The sequence below is a fragment of the Rutilus rutilus genome (assembly GCF_951802725.1).
Source record: "Rutilus rutilus genome assembly, chromosome: 3".
Classification (NCBI taxonomy): Eukaryota; Metazoa; Chordata; class Actinopteri; order Cypriniformes; family Leuciscidae; genus Rutilus; species Rutilus rutilus.
Window position 1 is genome coordinate 35,710,850 of NC_140211.1, and position 24,868 is coordinate 35,735,717.

At 40.2% G+C, this 24,868-nt stretch overlaps 3 protein-coding genes across 5 annotated transcripts; all 3 read left to right on the plus strand.

The window, feature by feature from the left end:
• Nucleotides 1–222: 222 nt before the first annotated feature.
• Nucleotides 223–5,982, plus strand: LOC311287461 (uncharacterized protein; the record flags this gene model as incomplete). Its single annotated transcript, XM_084404328.1, has 9 exons — nucleotides 223–565; nucleotides 1,840–2,481; nucleotides 2,581–2,675; nucleotides 3,679–3,726; nucleotides 3,844–4,222; nucleotides 4,560–4,619; nucleotides 5,031–5,125; nucleotides 5,413–5,460; nucleotides 5,578–5,982. 9 exons carry the CDS (start codon nucleotides 223–225, stop codon nucleotides 5,980–5,982), a joined length of 2,115 nt encoding a protein of 704 aa, XP_084260454.1.
• Nucleotides 5,983–17,275: 11,293 nt separating this feature from the next.
• On the plus strand, nucleotides 17,276–20,959 carry LOC311287852 (uncharacterized protein). Of its 3 annotated transcripts, none has more exons than XR_014626817.1 (11): nucleotides 17,276–17,373; nucleotides 18,126–18,307; nucleotides 18,445–18,494; nucleotides 18,937–18,985; nucleotides 19,090–19,161; nucleotides 19,266–19,347; nucleotides 19,442–19,475; nucleotides 19,559–19,645; nucleotides 19,788–19,951; nucleotides 20,087–20,144; nucleotides 20,237–20,959. XR_014626817.1 is itself a non-coding variant. In XM_084404951.1 (11 exons), the coding sequence occupies exons 6-10, from the start codon at nucleotides 19,327–19,329 to the stop codon at nucleotides 20,129–20,131; spliced, it is 315 nt and encodes a 104-aa protein (XP_084261077.1). In that variant the 5' UTR covers nucleotides 17,276–17,373; nucleotides 18,126–18,307; nucleotides 18,445–18,494; nucleotides 18,937–18,985; nucleotides 19,090–19,161; nucleotides 19,266–19,326; the 3' UTR covers nucleotides 20,132–20,144; nucleotides 20,237–20,959. The 3 variants fall into 3 exon arrangements, 1 of the variants encoding a protein (XP_084261077.1); XM_084404951.1 differs by having other exon boundaries at nucleotides 19,824–19,951; XR_014626818.1 differs by lacking the exon at nucleotides 19,266–19,347.
• Nucleotides 20,960–21,401: 442 nt separating this feature from the next.
• Nucleotides 21,402–22,351, plus strand: cartl (cocaine- and amphetamine-regulated transcript-like). The gene is made up of 3 exons (XM_084403731.1): nucleotides 21,402–21,635; nucleotides 21,907–21,981; nucleotides 22,099–22,351. The coding sequence occupies exons 1-3, from the start codon at nucleotides 21,504–21,506 to the stop codon at nucleotides 22,204–22,206; spliced, it is 315 nt and encodes a 104-aa protein (XP_084259857.1). The 5' UTR covers nucleotides 21,402–21,503; the 3' UTR covers nucleotides 22,207–22,351.
• The last annotated feature ends 2,517 nt before the right edge of the window (nucleotides 22,352–24,868 follow it).

The window sequence follows — 24,868 nt, forward strand, 5'->3', positions numbered from 1 at the left end:
CTCTGCACATTTATCAATGGCATCACTAGACATTAATGTTTGTGATAATCTGCTGCTCTCAGCCTGTATGAGCCCTTATGACATCATAGACGGCATAGAATGTTGAGGACAATATAAAAGCGCGAAACTCCCTAATCACTTTGTAGCGAGTAAGGAGTACAGATATCAACAGTGTTTTTGCGGTGTGTTTGCAGTTGTTGATAGCGGTTAATCGTGTTGATTATGGGACAGCGACAATTTCGTAGAGTGGGAGTTGAGGGAGGAGGTGAGTGTGTGCACGGGATAAATCCCCGAACAACACTGACACCCACCGACCACAAGGTGGAGCTCCATCCTCGTCCTGACGAGACGCCTGTGGGCATCGGTGAGGCGGAGAGAAAGGAGAGAGGGACAGAGAAAACAAAGAATAAGGGGCCGAAAAATAGTAGCGCTACATTTAGGAAGTTTGCCTCTTTTTTCTTTTGTTCGTCTCGCCCCAAATCCACCAAAGCTCAGGGTGAGCAGGTGGAGCAGTGTGAGGTGGACCAGGACACCGATGAAGCCCCATCCAGGAGGTGTACTGATGGTAAATTATGAGCTCTGAACAACACAAACTCTCTTTTACACTCTTATAAAACACTCTTTTATTTACTCTTTTGATAACACGAGCAGTGCACTTTGTTTTGTTTTTATGTTGCTAGGCAAACACCGAAACAGTTGTGCTGTCAGTCAAGTAAACGTCAAATCAGCCTTTTATTAACTTAATTTACTTTCTGCAGTTTATTTTGGGAATGTGAGATGTCGCTCTGATTGGTTTATTTCACGTTACGCCCAAACCACACCTATGAGTAATGTAGCTACTTCAGACCAACCCATTTTAGATTTGCGTCGGGCGCAAGAGTCATTTATCCCGCCGGTATAATAGCAACAGCGCCCAAGATCCGCCCACAAAGTTACTTGCGTTTCGCGCTTGATACTTGCTTTTCAGATCGTTAAAATAGGGCCCAATAACTTCACTGTCACACACTATAGTGTCATCAGATTCAGTTTACACATCACTGCTGTCCTGATGGTTGCTACTTTTTTTAATGATTATAATTCACTGTATTGTTGCCAAATTCAGTTCACACATCACTGCTGTCCTGATGGTTATACTACAACACTTATTTTGGGAAAAATATATTTTAAGTTGTATACAATTGTAAATTTATAATTTTTTTTATGATTTTTATGAAAAATATTCAATAACTTCACTGTATTGTTGCCAAATTCAGTTCACACATCACTGCTGTCCTGATGGTTATACTACAACACTTATTTTGAAAAAAAAATATTTTTAATTTTATGTACAATTGTAAATGTATCATGTTGATAATTTTTATTATGAAAAATATTCAATAACTTCACTGTAATTCACTGTAATGTTGCCAAATTCAGTTCACACATCACTACTGTCCTGAAGGTTATACTACAACACTTATTTTGGGAAAAATATATTTTAAGTTGTATATACAATTGTAAATTTATGATTTGTTTATTATTTTTATGAAAAATATTCAATAACTTCACTGTAATTCAGTGTATTGTTGCCAAATTCAGTTTACACATCACTGATGTCCTGATGATTATACTACAACACTTATTTTTGGAAAAAATTATTTTAAATTGTATATACAATTGTAAATTGTACATACTAGGTTATGTAGGTAGTAACCTGTTATCTAGGTTAACAAAGGTTCATAATTTACAGCAAGCTTAGCTGCAGCAATATTAGTGTCTAGTAATGTATACGGTTATCAATCTTTTATTAATAGTATTTAATTAAAAACATCTTTTGGTTATATAATTTTCCCTCTTTAGATCAGACTTCTCAGCATGTCACCAGTACCAGTGAGGCAGAAGTCCTCAGCGTTGCAGAGGAACCTGGTCATGCTGAAATCGATGACGAGTGGAGTGATGACTTTGTACAGGACTTAGTCGGAGATTCAGAATGGGGTGCCGACGTCCTCAACTCTTTGAACTGTACCTTCTCGGACTTTAATGTCATTACCCTCCAAACTCCAGTCTGTGTTGTGACTGACTTGAGTGTTGACGTCCTCCAAGCTACAGTCTGTGCTACATCCGACTATCCAGTCCGAGATGTGGCCTACTATAGAGCAAATATCCCTCGAGTTCCAGTCCGTGAAGTGGCAGACTGCAGTGTGGACGTCCCCCAAGTCCCAGTCAGTACCACATCAGCTCCAGGCTTGGATATGGCTGACTGTTGTGTTGATGTCCCCCAAGTTCCAGTCTGTGCAATATCAGACTGTAGAGATGATGTCCCTCAATTTACAGTCTGTGCCACATCAGCTCCAGGCTTGGATGTGGCTGACTTCTGTGTTGATGTCCCTCAAGTTACAGTCTGTGCCCCGTCAGACTGTAGAGTCAACGTCCCCCATGTCGGACAGACAGGGGACACTGTATCACCTCAGTTGAAGCAACTGGAGGTTAATGAGATTATTGGTAAGTTGACTGTCATGACTCCAACATAACACAATACAGACAAATTTTTGATATTATATCTGTCTTTACTAATGTCAACTCCTATTTTTCTTTTAACAGACGTAGGTTTCTCCAGCTATAAGATCGTCAGGAAGCTCGGTGAAGGAGTCTTTGGAAGCGTTTATGCGGGGATTTGCTTGAAAGATGGCCTTGAGGTATGACTTATTTTACTTACATGTATCTATCAAAGGCCTCGTTTACACTGTCAGTGAAATGTGACCCAATTCCGATTTTTTGCTCACGTGTGACGCAGATCGTATGTGTTCTATGACCGTGTAAATAGGAAAAAAACGCATGCATTCGAACATTTCGAGACAACAAGGTTTTAGGCCTCGTTAATATGTGGAAATAAATCAGATATAAATCAGATATGTGCCAATGCGACTGTCATGTAAACAGGCAGATCGGATTTTCTGAGGCATTATCTACATCTCCGCGGTTTAATGACGAGAGCAACCCCGACTCGCATTTGCGAAGGGTCGAAACGTTGTGTCGTCGTAGGAGAGGAATGTGGACAAATGTTGACATAACATATTAAAGGTTGGCTTGCTCATCCTAAAATTTCGGACTGACCGCTCCTCGTTAAAGCCAATATTTATAAAAACAATATGCTCCCACGAGTCCTGAGATCTCTCTCGCACTCAATAACTGAAGCATGAGCACAGGCTGCAATGATGGCTCTTTTCATCCTCCTCCGCCTCAAAATCATGGTGATGTTTGGCGAACTTCGCATCGCAGAGCTAGCATCAAGCATATTTCGTGTTCGTCCATCTGTGCAAGAGAATTTAACCCTTTAAGCATGCGCAATGTTTCAGATAGTATGGCAAGTGTAAACACATGAATCGGATATGGGTCACAATTAAAAGAACATGTAAACGGACAGTGAAAAAGATCGAATATAGGCCAAAGTGTTCTTGCCCTATCTTATACTCGAATCACTCTCTTCTTTTCAAGCATTCTCAGTGTATCTTATGTTCACTACTTAGAGCACTTGACCTCTCAGACCTGTTTAAATTGTTAGACATGCTCTAGATGATTAGAATTTAAATTCATGAAACTGAACATGTCTGTTCAAGGTTACTGACTGAAATGATATGAACTCTGCACACACATTGTAAATAATTCTAACACAAATCCATTTTTTGTTTTGTTGATCAGGTGGCGCTGAAATTCGCTGACAAAGTGGGTATAGAATGGATCAACATTGTAAGTACTTTGTTTCTCTCACTCTATTTTTCAATAGACAAACTGGTATTGTCAGTAGTTTAGTAGTGGTCTACATCCTTTCTCCATGTAAGATCATAAGAATTGTCTTCCTTCTAGGAGGGTCATCCTGAACCCGTTCCAAAGGAGATCGGTCTGCTAATTCTTGCCAACAAAGGCCCCAGGGTTCCCCAGATCATCCAGCTTCTGGACTGGGTCAAAGAGCCTGAACGATACATTATGGTTCTAGATCTGCCTAAACCCTGTGAGAACTTGTCAAAATTTCTAGACCACCACAAAGGCACCATCGAAGAGAACGTAGCAATGGCTATCATGAAGCAGGCAACATTCGCAGCTCAAACATGCTGTCAACGTGGAGTGCTGCACCGCGACATAAAGCTGGAAAAGCTGCTGATTAACCCGGACACCCTGGAAGTCAAACTGATTGACTTTGAATGTGGCGAAATCCTGACCAATGCGGGATACACATACTTTGCTGGTATGTATTATTCCTCAGAGCTATAAGGTGGGTCTCAAACTTTGATGACGAGTTTGAGACCGTTTGACTTGAATGAGCCAAGGTCTTACAAAGCATAATGTAATAGAATCCACCATTGTGAATCAATAGCATCAAATAATTTCATCCATGCTAATGAATACCTAGTCAAAATATTGCTTTAATACAAGCTTATAAATCAGACAAAATGTCTTTCTTCCAGGCACAGAACCGTACTGCCCCCCTGAGTATAATTTAAACGGCGAGTATCACGGGAAACCAGCGACAGTTTGGTCACTCGGGATACTCTTGTTTTCACTTGTGTGTGGGCAATTTCCAGAGTCAGAAGACTTGGACAAGCTCAATGAAAACATCTGGACCAAAGATGGCTTGTCACAAGGTGAGATTTAATTTCAGCAAAGGCCACTTGTAATTATAAATGATACAAAATAGAACAAATGCAAATGGTTTTGTGGGTAATGCAGTAATATTTAGATCTTTCAGCTTAATCAAAGAGAGCGAGTGTGAAGTTTAAGGTAATAATAGGACTTCTCTTTCTTCACAGAATGCTGCAAATTACTTTCCTCTCTCCTGCAAAGAAATCCAGAGAAGCGGCTTGAATTGGACAATGTCTGTCTCCACGACTGGTTTAAATATTTTATTTGTCAGACTGAAGATAATGAGATTATTGGTAAGTTTAATGTCACGACTCTGACATAACACAAGACAAACACACATTTTAAACAATATATGCCTTTACTCAGGCACAAAGCAATTTTCATGCCAACTCTTCTTATTTGTCTTTTAACAGACATCGGTTTCTACAGCTATGAAATCGGCAGGAAGCTCGGTAAAGGAGGCTTTGGAAGCGTTTATGCAGGGGTTCGCTTGAAAGATGGCCTTGAGGTATTACTTATTTTACTTGCATTATTTATCTATCAAAGTGTTCTTGCCCTATCTTATACTCGAATCACTCTCTTCTTTTCAAGCAATCTCAGTGTATCTTATGTTCACTACTTAGAGCACTTAACCTCTCAGACCTGTTTAAATTGTTAGACATGCTCTACATGATTAGAATTTAAATTCATGAAACTGAACATGTCTGTTTAACATTAATGACTGAAATGATATGAACTCTGCACACACATTGTAAATAATTCTAACACAAATCCATTTTTTGTTTTGTTGATCAGGTGGCGCTGAAATTCGCTGACAAAGTGGGTATAAAATGGATCGACATTGTAAGTACTCTGTTTCTCTCAGTCTATTTTTCAATAGACAAACTGGTATTGTCAGTAGTTTAGTAGTGGTCTACATCCTTTCTCCATGTAAGATCATAAGAATTGTCTTTCTTCTAGGAGGGTCATCCTGAACCCGTTCCAAAGGAGATCGGTCTGCTAATTCTTGCCAACAAAGGCCCCAGGGTTCCCCAGATCATCCAGCTTCTGGACTGGGTCGAAGAGCCAGAACGATACATTATGGTTCTAGAGCTGCCTAAACCCTGTGAGGACTTGTTTAAATTTCTGTACCGCCACAACGGCACCATCGAAGAGAACGTAGCAAAGGCTATCATGAAGCAGGCAACATTCGCAGCTCAAACATGCTGTCAACGTGGAGTGCTGCACCGCGACATAAAGCTGCAAAACCTGCTGATTAACCCGGACACCCTGGAAGTCAAACTGATTGACTTTGGGTGCGGCGGAATCCTGACCAATGCGGGATACACGTCCTTTGCTGGTATGTATTATTCCTCAGAGCTGTAAGGTGGGTCTCAAACTTTGATGACGAGTTTGAGACCGTTCGACTTGAATGAGTCAAGGTCTTACAAAGCATCATGTAATGGAATCCACCATTGTGAATCAATAGCATCAAATAATTTCATCCATGCTAATGAATACCTTGTCAAAATGTTGCTTTAATACAAGCTTATAAATCAGACAAAATGTCTTTCTTCCAGGCACAAAACGGTACCGCCCCCCTGAGTATAATTTATTCCGCGAGTATCACGGGAAACCAGCGACAGTTTGGTCACTCGGGATACTCTTGTTTGTGCTGCTGTGTGGGCAATTTCCAAAGTCAGAAGACTTGCACGATCTCAATGATAACATCTGGACCAAAGATGGCTTGTCAGAAGGTGAGATCGTAATTTCAGCAAAGGACACTTGTAATTCTAAATCATACAAAATAGAACAAAGTAATACAAATGGTTGTGTGGGTAATGCAGTAATATTTAGATCTTTCAGCTTAATCAAAGAGAGCGAGTGTGAAGTTTAAGGTAATAATAGGACTTCTCTCTCTTCACAGAATGCTGCAAATTACTTTGCTCTCTCCTGCAAAGAAAACCAGAGAAGCGGCTTGAATTGGACAATGTCTGTCTCCACGACTGGTTTAAATATTTTATTTGTCAGACTGAAGATAATGAGATTATTGGTAAGTTTAATGTCACGACTCTGACATAACACAAGACAAACACACATTTTAAACAATATATGCCTTTACTCAGGCACAAAGCAATTTTCATGCCAACTCTTCTTATTTGTCTTTTAACAGACATCGGTTTCTACAGCTATGAAATCGGCAGGGAGCTTTGGAAGCGTTTATGCAGGGGTTCGCTTGAAAGATGCCTTGAGGTATTACTTATTTTACTTACATTATTTATCTATCAAAGTGTTCTTGCCCTATCTTATACTCGAATCACTCTCTTCTTTTCAAGCATTCTGGGTGCTAGAAACCCAAAGGCACCAAAGGTCAGGCACACCTGGATTAATCATTTTGTCCAATAATGGCAGACAGGAAACAAAGGACCTGCCTGAAGTTCAGGAAGTAGTGCAGCTGTGCATAAAGCCCATTTGGGCAAGGGGATGAAATGTGCCGCCTTCGAGAACCGGTCCACTACGGTTAAAACAACCGTCATGCCATTAGAGGGCGGTGACAAAATCTAGCGCTATGTGGGACCAGGGTCTCGAAGGGACAGACAGCGGATGGAGTAACCCATCAGGAGGTCGGTTAGACGTCTTACCAATGGCACAAACTGAGCAAGCCAAAACAAAACTGCGTATGTCGCGAGCCATTAATGGCCACCAGAATCGTTGCTTTACTAAACTGCTAGTCCGGTTTACTCCTGGATGACAAGCAGTGTTGGAGCAATGACCCCACTTCGGACCGTAACTCCTCCGGTACAAACAATCGACTCGGTGGGCAACCGTGCTTCTAAGGCCGACTTGACCTTCGATTCGACCTCCCATGTGAGTGTGGAGATAACTATCTTCTCAGGTAAAATGCACTCGGGAGTAACCGGGCGTTCGGATGGATCAAAAATGCGAGATAAAGAATCGGGTTTGATGTTTTTGGACCCGGGGCGGTACGAGAGAGAAAAGTCAAAACGTCCGAAAAAAAGTGCCCATCGAGCCTGCCTGGAGTTGAGTCTTTTAGCAGATCTAATATATTCAAGATTCTTATGATCGGTCCAAACGATAAAAGGTACCCCTGACCCTTCTAACCAATGACACCACTCCTCCAACGCTAACTTGGATGGCCAACAACTCTCTGTTACCAATGTCATAATTACGTTCGGCAGGTGATAAACGGTGGGACAAAAACGCGCAAGGGTGCATCTTGCCGTCTGTGGAAGAACGTTGGGAAAGTACTGCTCCTACCCCCACCTCTGGCGCGTCGAACTCCACCACGAATTGACGCGATGGATCAGGGGCAACGAGGATGGGAGCTGAAACAAAGCGACTTTTCATTTTAGCGAATACAGCCTCGGCTGTATTGGACTGCCTGAACGTCGTTCTGGGGGAGGTCAAGGCAGTCAGAGGTGCGGCTAGTTGGCTGAAATTGCGAATAAAACAGCGATAGAAATTGGCAAACCCCAGAAACCTCTGCAGGGCCTTACGGGAATCTGGACTTGGCCAATCTATCACAGCCTTAACCTTGTCAGGATCCATACGCACTCCCTCAGACGAGACGATGTATCCTAGGAAAGGAACAGACTGTGCATGAAAGACGCATTTCTCCGCCTTGACAAAAAGCCCATTCTCTAGCAACCTCTGAAGCACTCGTCTGACGTGCTGAACGTGTTCCTGGAGAGAAGATGAAAAAAATCAATATGTCATCCAGGTAAACATATGAACTGATCAACCATGTCTCTCAGCACGTCATTGACGAGTGCCTGGAAGACCGCTGGGGAGTTGGACAGCCCAAAAGGCATGACCAAGTATTCAAAGTGCCCCCTGGGGGTATTGAACGCGGTCTTCCATTCATCACCCTTCCTTATGCGGACCATATGATAAGCGTTACGTAAATCCAATTTTGTGAAGATGGATGCTCCCTGTAACCGCTCGAAGGCTGAAGACATCAACGGCAAAGGATAAGTATTCTTTACCGTGATGTTGTTCAACCCCCAATAATCAATACACGGTCGCAGAGACCCATCCTTCTTCCCCACAAAAAAGAACCCCGCCCCCGCTGGAGATGAGGAAGGGCGAATGAATTTGGAAGCTAGAGAATCAGAAATATATTTCTCCATAGCCTCCCTTTCTGGAACAGAAAGTGAATATAACTTGCCCTTAGGCGGAGACTCACCTGGCACTACATCTATGGCACAGTCATAGGGACGATACGGAGGGAGAGAAGCAGCGCGGGACTTACTGAACACCTCCCTCAGGTCCTGGTACTCCTCGGGCACGTTAGATAAATTCACTGCCTCCTCCTGAAACACAGAAACAGGTACAGACGAACACGCAGACACTAGACATGACTCATGACACATATTACTCCAAGCAGACACAGAATTGTGACCCCAGTCGACTCTGGCGTTGTGTCAAGCGAGCCAGGGATGGCCAAGTACTATAGGTGCTAGTGGTGAGTCCATGAGGAGAAAGGTTATAGTCTCAGTATGGTTGCCAGATGTAATGAGTGAAATGGATTCAGTGGTGTGAGAAATACTGGGAAGTTCCTGGCCATTAAGAGCAGTGACGGAAATCTTGTGCATGAGTGGTGAAATGGGGAGCTGAAGTTGGTGAGCAAGTCTAGCGTCCATAAAATTACCTTCAGCCCCTGAGTCCAGTAAAGCCTTGGTGTCATGTGAGTGTGTTGCCCACCTCAGCCTTATCGAGAGGAGTGTAGATGATGAGGTCTTCTTGGCGGAGATCCCACCCAATAGTAGCCTCCTAGTTACTACCGGGCGTGGTCTTTTACCGGGCAGGAATTGATGAAGTGGCCCGCTTTGCCGCAGTATAAGCAAAGTCCTTGGGACCTCCGCCTTTCTCTCTCCTCTCGGGAAAGCCGAGCTCTGCCCACCTGCATGGGTTCGGGATCTGAAACGGGGCTGACCGTGTCCGTGCTGCTGACTCGGCAGTCCTCCGCGTCGCCAAAATGAAGACTCCGATGGAAGCGACTCATCCTGCTCAACCGAGCATCGACTCTCAGTGCCAACTCAATTAGTCCATTCAAGCTTGGAGGAAGATCCAGCATGTAAATCTCTTTCTGGACATAGTCAGCCAACCCATGCAGGAATCTGTCCCACTGCGCCTCCTCGTTCCATTGGCACTCTGCGGCCAGGGTGCGGAATTGGATGGAGTATTCCGACACCGAGCGATCTCCCTGGCGAAGATCGGTGAGTAGTCTGGCCGCCTCTCTACCCGCCACCGCACGATCGAAAACTCTCCTCATCTCCTCCGAGAGTGCCTGGAACGAGGCGCAGCATAGGTCTTGGTTCTCCCACACCGCCGTTCCCCAAAGAGCCACCTTGCCCGAAAGCAGCGTGAGGACAAATGCCACCTTAGATTGTTCCTGGCAGAATGTTTGTGGCTGTAACGAGAAATGCATAGAGCATCGTGTAAGAAAAGCTCTGCAAAACTCAGGCTCACCTGAATATCCCTCAGGTGTGTGTAGGCGTGGCTCGCGATGAGTTTGCGACTCTGGTGGAATGGGCTGAACGGGCGGTGTGGGAGCTCTTAGATGTTGTAGCTGTTGGGTGAGCTCGGACACCTGCGTCACAAGAGCTTGGACCGCCTGACCTGTATTAGAGATGCTCTCCTCCTGTTGGTCCATTCTCGCGATGCTGTGAGAGGCGAACTCGTCCCAGTCAATCGAACTTGCTGCATCCATGACTTGGTCAGAGCGTTCTGTAACAATCACGAGGCTGGATGCAAGTGCAAGTAAAAATGCTTTATTTGGCAAAGGGACAGGTGCAGGTCAGGTGGACACAACTCAGATGGACGGTGACGCAGGGACCTTGGTAGGCAACTTGGTGATGGTGCTCGGTGATCCAGTGCAGTAGTTCCTCTGTGGCAGTGCGCGGTGGTTACGTGCAGAAGTGCGGGAATCCAGACAGACGTCAATCACGAAGACACGAAGATAATCCACAATCCAAACGAACAGCACGGGAACAGGAACAGGATCACACACACAACGCTCTGACAAAGACAGAGTGAAAACAGAGGGACTAAATAGGGTTCACTGATCAGCTGCAGCTGGCGCGCTGATCATACACAGCTGGTGTGCTGATCAGCAGCAGCGATCAGCGACCGCGCCCACAATCACACACACACAATGCAAGACGAGACGAAAGGAGACAGTGAATTCATAAACCGTGACAATTATTGGTATATAAATAATTCAATGGCCTAGGACCTCAATACATTGCAGATATGCTCACTGAATATAAACCCAACACTTAAAATTTCCCACCGTAAAGCCCAAATGAGTAGCTTTTCCATGATAATTTAGAAAAGTAAAAAGTTTAAAGCAACCATCAGGAAACAACACGACGTAACACAGATTAACATGATATATTTTGGTGTCATATGATTTTCCCCCTTCAGGTAACTTACACGCAAGTTTCAATACGCAATGAACATGGAAGTTCACTAGTCCTTATGACGACTTTCCGCAATGTCACATCTTGACTAATCGGACCGAAATAGAGAACCGCATTCACTAACACCGCAGTGCTAGTCAGCGCTCATCTACGATCAACGCATTTTAACAACAGGTTCTGTTTAAAAATCCATCCAGTGGTTTTTTTTTATCTTTTAATTTGAATCCCCTCTCTCAAATCAAGCCGTTCGACCATGTGATGTCACAAGGTCAGACACCCTCCCACGATTGTTGATTGACAGCAGCGTTTCAACATAGACCCGCCCTTGCTCGTGAGCGAGCTGTCAATCATAGTCCGCGCGTCATTGTTGATACGCTGGAGCAGTCTATGAGCAGAATGGCTTCTAAGCGATTGTGGTGTTCTGTTCTTGGGTGTAATAAGGAACACAGCAGTCATTTTGATGTTCCTAAATCCGAACTGCTGAAGACGCAGTGGCTGAGTTTTGTTTTCGAAGGGAATATTACCCACGATCAACGTCAATGCTTTCATGTTTGCGTGAATCATTTCACACACCAGACTGCTTTACAAACGAGGATCAGTATAAAGCTGGTTTTGCTAAGAAGCTGCTCCTGAAAAAAGGATCGGTACCAACTATTCGTGTTCCTGCTGCACCTCCAGAAGAAGAAGTGAGTGTAACGTTTTATTAACTTTTATATTAATCTTTGCAAATCGCTAGCACGCTTCACGATGAATGCAGCTAAGGTTTACACTCAGGGTACATTACGGCATGTTTTCTATGTACGACGTTCTCAATATAATTCATAATCCCACGTTTATAATGAACAATGCGTTATGGTTATTGTGTTATTGTGTTACAAACGGTGTACGCACAGGACAGAGGGGCCGGGGTGAGCAAAGCTCATTATCATTTAAAGACACATGCACTTAAACGGCGTGCTGAAAACAGAGCTGTTTTTGACCAGGTAAAATAAGTGTTTTCTTACAATACTAATGAGAATTTTTAATTAAAGTATATTACAAACTTTTAATTTAGACCCTAAAGAATCATATTAGCTTGCATTATATGACCCCTTTAAGGATTTAACCTGGTGCGTTCAAGCACCCACTTCAGCAGTGACAGTAGCGTAATGATGTATCTCTCTAGGCACCGCCCACTCATGGCCAACGGGAGGCGGGCAGTTGGAAAAGCAAATGCGGTCATTCGGCGGACGGATTAAACACGCGGAAGATGAAGTATTAACAACATCAAATAATTATGTAATTCAAAACTACACATAATGTGTATAAAGTCTGCGCAATCAATCAAAGACTAAAATAAGTTGAAAGATGCCACACAACAAAGTAAGGTCTATTTAATTGAATGGTGGAAGGTTTTTTATCTAGAGAGATTTTTTTTCTATAGAGTTTTAGTTGGCACAATTTTGTATTTTTGTAATTTTATTTATTTTTTGTATTTTTTAGGTTTAGTTATTTTATATAAACTAAACTAAAATGAGAAATGTTGCCTTGGCAAACGTAGCTGAAATAAAATTTGTTTAACTTTGTATTTTATCTCAATAAATGAAATGTTTATGTATTTTCAGTGCTTTATACAATATAGTAAATAGGCCATCAGTGTGACTTTCTCAAAATTCAATTAGGCCTAGCTAAAACTCAGAGGATATTGACAGTGAATTAAATTTCTTAGGAAAAGCAGTTTTACAAACATTCTATAAATCATAAACATCTTAAAGACATTTTCGAATTATTTCTCTATTTAACGTTTGACAGGAACATTATTGCAGATGAGCGAACACAGATGTAAATGCAGACATCAAGAAGTCTCTGTGATGTAGCCTATACGTGTGCTATCCATAGACAGTATATAAAGGTGCTATCCGGGAAAAGTCATTGGAATCTGAAAACAGGATAACATTAGAAGTGATCAAAAATATAAGTAGGCCTATGAACAATTTGTGGGTGGCCTATAAGCAAGAGCAAATGCTCTAATAAAGATGGATACAGCATTTTGCTCCACACAAGGTGGCGATATGGCACTCTCTCAATGTAAATCGCCTTTGTCAAAAAATACTATGTAAAATATATCTCAGTAGTAAAATGGAGAGGAAAAAAATTAACAATGGCGCGGCAGTTTCTGTAAAAGATTGTACAGAAGACACCATAAAATAGTGCCTGTATTTGTGCCTGTCTAAAAGTAACGAGTAGGTAGAGTATTTCAAAGACATAATTGCAAACGATATACAGTTCTGCTATCTAGAAAACTAGTCAGAAGTACTCACATCAACCCCGATATCTTTAAAACAGGATTTTTTTTCCAGGGTTTAAGATTTGGTTGATTAATTTCAGCCAAGGAACTCTAAATTGGTTAGGGTTAGTGTGAGCTAATACCAGCCAGCTGGTGTAACTAACATTAGCCTATGCAGGCCAAAGCATCTTTTTTATATTGACGAACAGGGCTGTAAATCACTGGGGGGTCAGTTGGGAATTTTATATATTTTTATTAAAAGAAAATTTTTTAATCACTTTCAATGACTTTTCATTTTCAGATGTATTAAATATAAAATATTCTATAATATTATTAATTATAACAACAAACAACTTTTTTTTCTTTTCTTGAGTATCAAGTGGTGTAGCCTAATAGCCTGTGAGTATTGCCAATTTCACTGAACTCCTTGAGTTAAGCACTGACCGCATTTCTTTATATTTGAGTCGAAGTATACAAGTATATACAGATGGATCAAAAGATCCAGAACATCAAACAACTGGGGCTGCTTTTTTAGTCAAAGTTACTAGTAATCAGTGGATTAGTGGAGTAAAGCGAACATCAAATCATTTGGCAGTTTATACTGTTGAATTGATAGGAATCCTTTTGGCGTTACAGTGGGTAGAGGAAATATAAAACCTGACAATGTTTTAATTTGTACAGATTCAGTTTCAGTTTTAAAGAGCTTGAGATCTTTCAAATCTAATCACCAAGATATTCTTTTTAATATACTACAAATACATTCAAGAATTGTCCAAAATGGTATATCAATCAGTTTTATGTGGATTCCAGCACATAGGAATAAGGGGAAATGAAGAAGTGGATACATTAGCAAAACAAGCTTTACAGAAAGATATAATAGAGTTACAAGTTCCATTAAGTAAATCAGAGATGAAGGTTTTAATCTGGAGTAAATTGATAGAAGAATGGCAGGTAGAGTGGAACAATGGGACAAAGGGTAGATTCCTTTTCAGCTTATTAAACAAGGTAAATCAAAATATAAAGTGTATAGGTAAGTCAAGGAAAGAAGAGATTATTTTCAGCAGAATATTATTAGGGCACTCAAATTTAAATAGCACACTTAAAATAATAGGGAAACACCCAAACGGGTTATGTGAAATCTGTAAGGTTGAAGAAACAGTAACTCATGTATTTCTTGATTGTAGAAGATATGAGCAAGAAAGAGGAATAATGATAGAAGAAATAAGAAAGAATGTAAAGCAGGAAATAAATTTTAAGGTTTTAATAAAATGGGCAAGTGAAATAAATAGTAAAGTCTTCTTCGATTTTATTAGAGAAACAGGTTTGGTGAATAGATTGTAAAACTCTGTTCCACACTCCGGAGCAGAAGGTGGCGGTAATGCACCTATTTAAGTTGGTTGCCAGTTAAAAATCAAAAAGAAGAAGAGAAGAAGAAGTCTAGTAGGTCTGTTGGTTTGTCCAGGTTTTGGGTTGTTCAGCCTATGTTAAGGTTATGTTACCTGAGTTAAGTTCTGTTTAGTTGACCTCTTTTATGGGCCCAGAATTTTCTGTTATTCTATAAATTAGTGTTTTTTTTGTTTTTGTAAATAAAAACTTTTTTTTTTTTGGAAACCTATTTTCTGACTCCTCATGCCTGCCAGCTTGGTCTCTCACAGCGAGGGAACGCAAAAGATTTGGAAAAAAAAAATTTTTCCCAGCCTAAAAATATTTCCACTCCGTACTCTTCCTCCTTGTTCGCGGTGAACAAGTAGGAAGAGTACGGAGTGGAAATATTTTTCTCTTACACATACTCTTCCTCCTCTCCCTCTTATTTTGTTTCCATCCATATCAACATTCAGTGCAACGTTTCGAGTCAATTTTGGCACTCTGAACTGACTTGTATTATGTAGCCTACAGTATGTTTGACCACATAATTAGAAATAACTAAGTGTGAACAATTTTGAGTCGTTGTGTGTAAACGATGACAACTGTGTTGTAGTTGTGTTTAACTTTTGCCTGCCTGTGTTTAGCGTTTCAAAAACACTAGTGCATCACAGTGCAGAATGTGTTTAGAGTTTTGCAACAACAAAAAAAAGAGTGCTTGAGATTTGCAAATGGTGTCTTATGCCTGGTTCAGATTACACGATTTTAGCCCGATTTTGGCACGATCCGTTTGATGTAGGGTGTCGTGGGGATTCGTAAACGACAACGGGCGTCGGGACGCAAGATTCGATCGTTTCATCTCGTATAGTGTGTCATTGTGGGCGACAACCTACGTCGCGTCTGCGATGCTTCATGACATCACGACAATAAGACTAGCATGATTAATTTTTTAACGGTCCTCCACGACGGGTTCCGTCAAGAGTGAGTGAGTATTTGAGCGAGAGTGAGTGTGCGCGAGAGTGCGAGCAACAGTGAGTGTGTGTGTGTGTGTGTGTGTGAGCGCGAGTGTGTGTGCTTGCAAGAGCGAGTGTGTTTGTGTGTGCGCGTGAGCGAGTTTCGTGAGAGAGAGAGAGAGAGTGTGTGTGCCATAGACAGTGGTGTGTGCGCGCGAGTTAATGTGTGCGTGTGACGGCACGCGATGACTGGTCGGAAAACAGCTAGTCTGACATGTTTCTTGTCCATGACACGACAAGATTTTAGGAGTCAAAATCGTGTAATCTGACACTGCATGTGACTATCGTAACAGACACAAAAATATTGTAATCTGAACCAGGCATTAAACACCTGAACTTAAAGAGTGATTTATTCAACAAATTGGAATATGCTCAGAGAATGGGATTTCATGTTTAAGCAGTTCATAAAAACTAGCCTAATATGAGCTCATACAAACGGCAGAAATAATTATAAAATAATAATAAGGCTGTTCTATTCTATTCTATTCTATTATTCTATTCTATTCTATTCGTGTTTCTACAGCTGCAGTAGGCTATAGCCTATGCCTGCATATAGTAAACGACAGCAGGAAGGAGAATTGCCTATTGAACATGCAATAACCCAGATAGCAAAAAATATCGGCACGGCTTCTTTTTGCCGCTGGCCCCAAGCTGTCGGCTATAGGTGCGCCCCGCTGGCGGCGATGAAGCGTTTGCCGCCGAATACGTCACTCCCATTTCTTGCGAGATGCCGCCGGCGAACAGCCGCCGGGCCGCCGACTTCATTCTCTCTGGCGGTTGCCGCCGTCTAAATGAACCGCGGCCGGCTGGCGGCAAGCCGCTTTGAAATCGACCAGCCATGAGTGAAACTGACAGCATCTTAACTACTTTTCACATTTAAAGCGATTATAATTATTATGTGAATTATATCAATTTTTGTTGTTGCTCCAAAGCCATTAGGGGTTATAACAGATTTGACTCTGATTCCATGATAAGGTTTAGGAAATTACATTTAAATTACTTTGAAACTCTGAAGCGATAATATGTAAAATATATAGAATTATTTTATTCACTTAAGGTGACAATTCTTTACATTTCTTTGATTTATGCACAATTTGAGATGCACCAATAGACCAAACAGAATTCCTTTTGTAAAACTTACTTGGCAATAAATATCTTTCTGATTCTGATTCGTTTTTAAAATAAATATTTCATTCATGGTATGAACAATTTAGCAGAATACATGGATGAAGTTAGATTTTTCACCAATGCTTGAAATCAGTGAACAGTGAAAGACATCTGCAACTTGGCCAAAATCTTGGGTTTGCTTTATATTTTTTTTATTAATTTGCAACCATGGTAATGTCTATGAGAAACATGAAAATCCCTGTTTTGACCTGAAGGATAAAGTGAAATATTTATAAATATTTTGTCTCTCTGTCACTCCAGGAAATTGTGGTTATGTCTTTCATTGTTTTACAAGCTCAATTTTTAATTTATTTTACCTTTTACATGTATAAGGGATTACTTTGCAGTTTGCAATTGCGAGTTTTGCGACCTATACAAATGTTTAAGAAAGTGTTAAAGCACAAACAGAGAAGTAGCCTACCTCCACCGGTCGAGAGGGGCAGCACCTAAAAAACTGAAGCAGATTTACTCGTCTCGTCACACGGTTTCAGTATTTGGAGAGAGGAAATATACGATCTTTTAAGTAAGTACATTTTTCCTTTTTGTGTAACGCAATATTACTATGTTCATTTTTGACATTGTTTTTAGTTCTTCTTCTTAAGATCTGTTCTTGCCTAACTAGTCAAGCTAAAGTAAGTTAGCCTTGTTTGCAAAGTTTCCGCCATGTTTCCGCCATAGCTAGGCTAACGTTACTTCGTTTCTTCCTGGCGTTGAGTTTTTTTTCTTCTTCTAAGTATGTTTAACTGTTATGTATGTTTATACAAGTGTGAGTACATGTGGTTTAAGATAGTATTGGTCAGTCGAATTAACTAACGTTACAGTTCCTGAACTACGGACAATTATTCTGCCGCCTACGTGGGAATGGTAACGTTAGCAAAATCTTCACGACAAGAAAGACTGATCAGTATAACTTGTGTTGTTTTCTAACTAAACATAATTATGCTGCTAGTCTAGATTAGTGTTCGCTACCACATGCTGTTTCACCTTTTTTACACTGAGTTCAAGCATGTTCTAACGTTACATGTTAAATGTATCTAGCCACAGTAGGTAGCCAAACTTTACATCTAGAAAGACTAGTTTAACTTTTGGTGTTTTCTTACAAAAATAACGATGTAGGTTGTTTATATGATTTTGTTTGTCTGAACATGGTTTTCTGTTGATCCACTTGTGAAAATTACTGCTTTTTCGAAGGGGTGAGCATTTTAATGTTGTTGATTTTGCCTGAAAAAAAATAATCAAAAAGTATACTTTATGCTAATGTGTCTTCTATTTTAGATGCTTCACATTGTTCAGTTTATCAACAAGGAGGATCTGCCATTTGCAGTGGTTCAGCAAGAGTGGCTCAGCGAAGGGCATGTGCCATTGGCAAAAAAGACAAAGGAACAATTTAGCCATCCGCTGCACACCTCCACACAGCACCTGGGAGAAACATCATTTTAAGTTCATGAAGGGAGCAGGTAAATGGGTCTGACTTGTACATTTGATTTTCCTTTATTTCATCTGTGTAATTTATTTGTCTGTTTATTGTGGATAACGGAATCTTTCATTCATTATTATTATTATCATCATCAAATTTCTGTTTCCCCTTTCTTAGAACCAGGTTTCTCCCCAGTAATCCAGAATCCGCCAAGAGTTTGAGTACAAGTAAGTGATGTTATTTGTGAAGTTTTTTTGTCTTGGAAACTATTGCTTCTATTTAAAGTTGGCATGAACTGGAAGTTACAAACGACTTTTCTCCAATGTTGTGACGTATTTCCAAGTGAAAGGGAATATTGAATAGAGGTGCAGGGTTTTACTCTAGCGCTCCTCCTCTCCATCTCTGCTTATAGCAGACTAATGGTTTGAGGGGAGTTGCCACGCCATTGCACATGACCGGAAGATAAGTCGTTTCGAGGGGGGAGGGAAGGGTAATGTATTTGATTAAATATTATAAGGGTACATGAATAAAAAAATAAAAAAAGAAGTGCACAGATGAATCATTTACATAAACACTACAATATTACATATAAAAATACAAATTGTAACATTTGATTTCATGCTGACTTTAAGATGATGAATCCTTTAATCATAATCTGTTTTTCACTAGGACACTTGATGGAATTCGCTGCAGCAGTTTCTGGATGAAAGGTGTTGAGGTGTGTTGTACATTCCATTAGCTTTGCACAGTTCAATTATTGTTTCATTACTGAATATGCAATACTCTGCATTGAAATGAAAGCTGTTATGTTTGCTCCCCCAGCTCATCAAGTACTAAGCTTTACTCCCCCGGCAGCAAATTTACCCTGGCAGCATATGGGTGAAAACTCTGGAGGTATGTAATACGTTGCGCTTAACTAAGTGTTACATTTAAGTCCAATTAATGAAATGTATGCAATAACTTCAAACATATTTTTACATGTCAATGATTATCAATAGGAGGGAGAAAGTCATTGCTCTATTGTTGGCCCTTGTACTCCAATGGCATCTCGTGTCAAGCATGAAGTTTTCAGCTGTGAAGGTATATTCTAGCCCTATGTCTTAATGTCCAGTGTTTTAACAGTATTGCAAATAGTGCCTTTAGTTGTTTGTTTTATTTTATTTTTTAAATGTAGAACCAAGCCCTGAGGGAAAGCAATGCACGAGCAGGTGAGAACTTGCACTGTTTCTTAAATTGTACTTCTTTGTGTGTGATGTAAGTCCAAAATTACCATATGCCTTTCATTTTGTAGCTTCGGATGACAGCGGCTTACTTCAAGAGCAGGTGAAGCAAGTTCAACAAACAATGTTGAAGACGTTTGCTTGCACTGGGCAATCAGGTACAACTTGCAAACAGCACCTGTGGTTGTTGGTTTAATTCCCACTGGGGCTACCTGTACATGTAGTAGACCTAGATATAAATGTCATAGTTTAGTAGTTGAGGGACCAGGACTGACTATTTTATTCTGGGAAACCCTGTAGGTGCAGATCAGACCCTTATGCTGTGACGTCTTGCAGAGTTTGGCGATGTTGTGTCTGTTGGAGTTATCCCTGTCAGGGGATCTGTTACTCCCCTACACACCCAGGAAGATTTGCCGTGTCTTGACAACAGTTTGAAGCAGGATAAAAAGCTCCAGGAACAATTTGTAAGTTTGCTGATTATAACGCCATATCTAAAAAGTAAAATTTAAGATTGTATACTGCATATATTACAGTCTGAATCCTTAGCCTTTCACAAGCTTCAGAGAAATGTAATTTGTAACACTTTTTGGGATTTTCAGCTTGGTGTAGGGGATAAAGCAAGTTTTAGAGACATGTTCCTTTAGACCATTGTTCAAAGTAAGTTGGATAGTTTTTTAATTATATTTAAGTAGATGTGTATGGCGTCATGCAATTCAAATGAAATGACAGATCTGTATTTTCTAAATTAGCCATCCGGAAGAACCTGGCAACCCAGGATGCCACTGATGAAGCGGTCTAGGTTAATGTTTCGCGTTACCTGAAAGGAGCATCTGACCGTAAAGGCAGAAAAAGGCACCGCACAGCTGAGAGGGACCCACAGCCGACCCCTTAGGCTGACTACTGACACCCCAGAATCACTGACAACTGGAATCCTTTCTTTATCTTGCAGTCAGTAACATCAAGACCCCTAAAGAAGTCAGAAGTGTCACACTATACTCACTAACTGTGGAAATTACTTTCTTTTTTTTCTTTTTTCAAATAATGCTTGTAAGTCCTTGTGCCACAGGTCAGCATTGCAGCTATAATGGTCTATTCTACTCCAGAGCTTTACTATAAATTACTACCACTTAACCTATTGTTAGAAATAGCTTGTAAATGTGATGTCATACTTTGATTTATTTGGTATCCTGCACATTATTTCGTATCAAGTATTCTCTTTACTTGTCATAATGTTTACAGGTAATTTTTTTCACCCTAGAGCTGTCCTCTTTATATGAACAATTATTGTAAGAGTTGTAATTTGCTTGTAAGGCTGTTTTTCGTTTGTTTGTTTTTTTACCAAAATTTAATAAGAAACCTGCATGTTAGTATATTGATTTATTTATTTTTCTGTTATGTTTCAGTGATCTGACACATCTTGTTTAAATGACAGTTAATGTACTTTGAAATGTGGAATAAAAATGCCAAATGGATATTTGTCTGGTTTGAGCAATCATTATTCTTGATAAACTGCATGCTATAAATATTAAATATTATATATAAATATATAGCCAGAATAAGCGGCGGCAGGTCGCTCGAAAATAGCACTTGCCTCCAGCGGGCCGCCTTAAATATAACGGCGGCGGGACGGCGGTTGGCCGGCGGGCCGGCCGCGGAACGAAGGCGGTAGGAAGGCGGCTGCCGCTTTTAAAAAGCGGCTGCCGCCGGCGGTGCGCCGTCCAACGTGTTTGCGATGTCGCCATTCTGCCGCTTCTACTGCCGCCGGAGCGCCGACGGTGGTCCGCCGACTCATTGCTATCTGGGAAACCGCATGTTTGCCTCCAATCTCAGTTTCAGGAAAATAAATATACTTTCTTTGCCCAATAGCTGACACGATATAAGTGAGGGCGGGGAAAACCAGTTTATAAAGCAGCCAGTGAACTGTTAAACACTAACAGACCGTGTTTACTACTAAGTGACCCGCCTCTCCTCACCTCAGTGCCGCTGTGACCCGGACAGTTGACTGGAGTCTGGACCATGTCGAGCTCAGAAATACTGTCCGGACTGATCATAGTCGGCCTCTTTATCGTCATGTGCTCTGGACAAACTTCACTAGAACTGTCCTCAGAAGACACACAACTGTCCCAGGATGAAACGGAGAACGAATTAGTGAGTATTCGCGGAATGAAACGCCTTTTTATAGCTTTGTTTATATTTCTTTGTAGCGTGATATCTTTTGACATATGTGGCCAATTAGACATGAACCAAAAACTGAATAGGCTACTAATAGGTTGGTGAAGTGTTAAAATTGTTTGTGTTTATTTTTAGACTGTTTTTATCTGACTGGAATAAAAAGTATAATTATTTTCATTTATATCTCAAATAAAACAAATTGGCTATTCAGTTGCTTGTTTTTTTTTTTGTTTGTTTTTTTGCATAGGTTGAGGCTATGACTGCACTTTTGGGGAGATATAAGACCAGTTTACCAACTTCAGAAAAACGTGGCATTGCACAGGTAAATATTGCTCCATTGCTCCATAGATGTAATTTGCTTAAAAGGTCTTGTAAAACTAACATGATCACGGTCTTCACATCTGATCATGAAATTATTTCTCTCTGTGTCTTTCTGTAGTGTGCTGTGGGGTCCCGCTGCGCCATGAGACTTGGTCCACGCTTTGGAAAATTGTGTGAATGTGTCAGAGGATCCAACTGTAACTCATTTCTTCTGAAATGCATCTGAATCATTAAAAAGAAGCAAATCCATCATCCTTTCTTGATGCATAATGTCATGCCTGAAAGACGCAGGGTGGAAATCTGTTTTCTGAATCACTTGTACAAGAGATATGACAACAAGTATTTATCAAAATGCAGAATGTAACAAAACAGCATGGGTTTTATGTTTATTTTATTTTGTTTATTTTTTTAATGGTTGTCTTGTGTTATCAATAAACATTATTATTCTTCAGCACTTCTTATTGTCTTCATGAATTGTGCAGTTGTTTAATACACCCTTAACAAAGAAAATTGAAATAAAAAACGTTGATGCCTTAAATGTTTTAAGCACAATCAACTTGGATGTTTAAGTCATCTTAAATTACATTTAACTGACTTAAAAGAGTTGAGTCTTGTATTATACAAAAAAGGTTGAAAATTGTTTAACTTATTTTGATGAGTAAAAGCAATGTACATCAATACAATGGGGGGTCGTCAACTTAAAAAAGAAACTTAAACTGCTTAACACTTAAATTTCAGCAAATATTCAAACCGGGAATCTGTCACAACAAGTAACAAATGGATGAAAATGAATGGTACTTTTCCTCCGTATAGAGTATTTCTCTTCACACACATTAGAGATTTTTTTAATTTTTTGGTGGTCAAATGACTTCCAGTGTACTGAAACTCTATACATCAATTCATCACAATACCAGCAGTGACCAGACAAGTAGCCTGATTAAAAAGTCAATAACAACTATAATACTATAATAATAACTATAAAGCACTGAAAATTTGGTCATCAAAATGTTCAGGCCAGTTACATTGTTTTGGGATACACACACACATAGGCAGGGATACATATACTGTATATCCATATATATCCGCGCCTGACTCAACTCAACAGCTTTTACGGATGCTTTTCAAGGCAGGTAAATGTAGGCTACTTTCAAAAAATGGTTTCAAAAGGAAACTTTAAGCTGTGTTGCCATGTGTTATGAGAGTAAACAACTGAGCAGCGAATACTGTCTAGAGCAAATGCACATCTTATAAGCCCATCCAACATGCACCAGGTGCATTTTTGACATAACACCCGGTTAAAAAAGTCACCGCTCGCCATATATATATACCCTTGGCTTAGACAAGGATGTACAGCCATCAGAGGTGTTTCTCTTCAGACACAGAATAGGATGGTGGGAGTACACAAACAGGCAAGTCAGATGTATTATGGGCAATGTAATTCATACTCTCACTGTGAACTTGATTGGAACATGCAACGCCCATCACAAATCGATTTGCAGAAATATAGTCTACAGAAAATGAGACAAATTTTAATCATTGGCTATGTGCATCAGATGTTTAAAGTCAATGAACTAGAAAATTACTAATTTAAAGATCCTGCCGTTTTATTGCCTTTAGGAAGAACAGAGATGTTATTCCTGAATGCTTTCTGGCAAGACAATAAAATGACGCAGTGTCCACAGAATCTCAGTTCATGAGGGCATCCAGGCCATTATGTTTGGGTTTAGTCTCTCTTGATTACAGTCAGTCAGGGTAAAACCCAGGGGTTCAATTGTAAAGTTGTCTGTGTGATCTATGCCCTGTCCTCATTGATCTAGAGAAAGAATGACGTCCTCTGAGGAATGATAAAAAGCATATTGTATAAGATTAGATTGGTATCACGTGCCAGATATACAGTATAGGTACAATCTGACTTTCCTATTGAAATATAATTCCTGCTGAAATACACAAAATATGTTTTCTGCGCTGATGCCTGTCACAAATAAAGTGCGGAATCCAACACTGAATGGAATACATCCAGATGCAGTTATTATGAAAGACCCACAGCTGTGAAATAGGATGTAAAGTAAAAAGAGCTACGAAATGGATAGGCCTTCATTTGAAGATTATGAGCTGTTCTTCAATGCTGGATGTCATGATTTACACATTACATTCTTGCATTCAGCTGTATGACTTAAATGAGGCTCTATAACAAGACTGCAGTGTGAATGTTTCCCCTGAGAAAGAGCACGGTCGATACATTGGTAGTTGAGAGTGCAACTTTCTGGTCCATTTCTTGAAATCGGTCGGTTTAGTGTCCCCTTGAGATTCAGCGGTGCATTATTTAGCTGTCCAGTGTTATACACACACACTCTGGCACTTAATTGACCCCTAAGTAAATATGTTTAACCTGTTAGTCATGAGGCCAAACCACTGAATTATTCATTGTTCCAATGTTTCACTGAATAATAATATATAAAAATATATTGTTTTGTACCTCAGTTTTCCTGCGGGTGAAGGATTTTTTTCAGGACTTGACGTTAATATATGCCTTTAATGTATTTAAATGTACGTTACTGTACAATGACAGACATTAATATTAATTTAGGGCACGTGTTGAAAAAAGCTGGCTGTTATGTACTAAAATGGTTATCTTATTTGGAAATTGGATTTTATTCATTTATGGCCTACATTTACAGTTTGATTGTATAAGACATTTAATATAAACAGTAAGACTTGCTATTTGATTTAATCTGACATGCTAATTACAATGTTTAAATGAACCCATAATGACTGGGGTTATTATTTGGTTTCAGCATGTTTATGGCTCATAACATTTCTGGCAATCTGATTAAATGGTCCGAGTGATACAGTTAATGTCTTTAGAGATGCATGTCTTGTGTTTTTGT

Excerpts from the sequence above, each read along its gene's own strand:
- LOC311287852 (XM_084404951.1), top strand. The coding sequence starts at position 19,327 with ATGAAGTTTTCAGCTGTGAAG. Across the intron at positions 19,348-19,441 it reads TGAAGTTTTCAGCTGTGAAG|AACCAAGCCCTGAGGGAAAG; the intron begins GTATATTCTAGC and ends TTTTAAATGTAG. Across the intron at positions 19,952-20,086 it reads AAAAGCTCCAGGAACAATTT|CTTGGTGTAGGGGATAAAGC; the intron begins GTAAGTTTGCTG and ends TGGGATTTTCAG.
- cartl (XM_084403731.1), top strand. The coding sequence starts at position 21,504 with ATGTCGAGCTCAGAAATACTGTCCGGACTGATCATAGTCGGCCTCTTT. Across the intron at positions 21,636-21,906 it reads ATGAAACGGAGAACGAATTA|GTTGAGGCTATGACTGCACT; the intron begins GTGAGTATTCGC and ends TTTTTTGCATAG. Across the intron at positions 21,982-22,098 it reads AAAAACGTGGCATTGCACAG|TGTGCTGTGGGGTCCCGCTG; the intron begins GTAAATATTGCT and ends GTCTTTCTGTAG.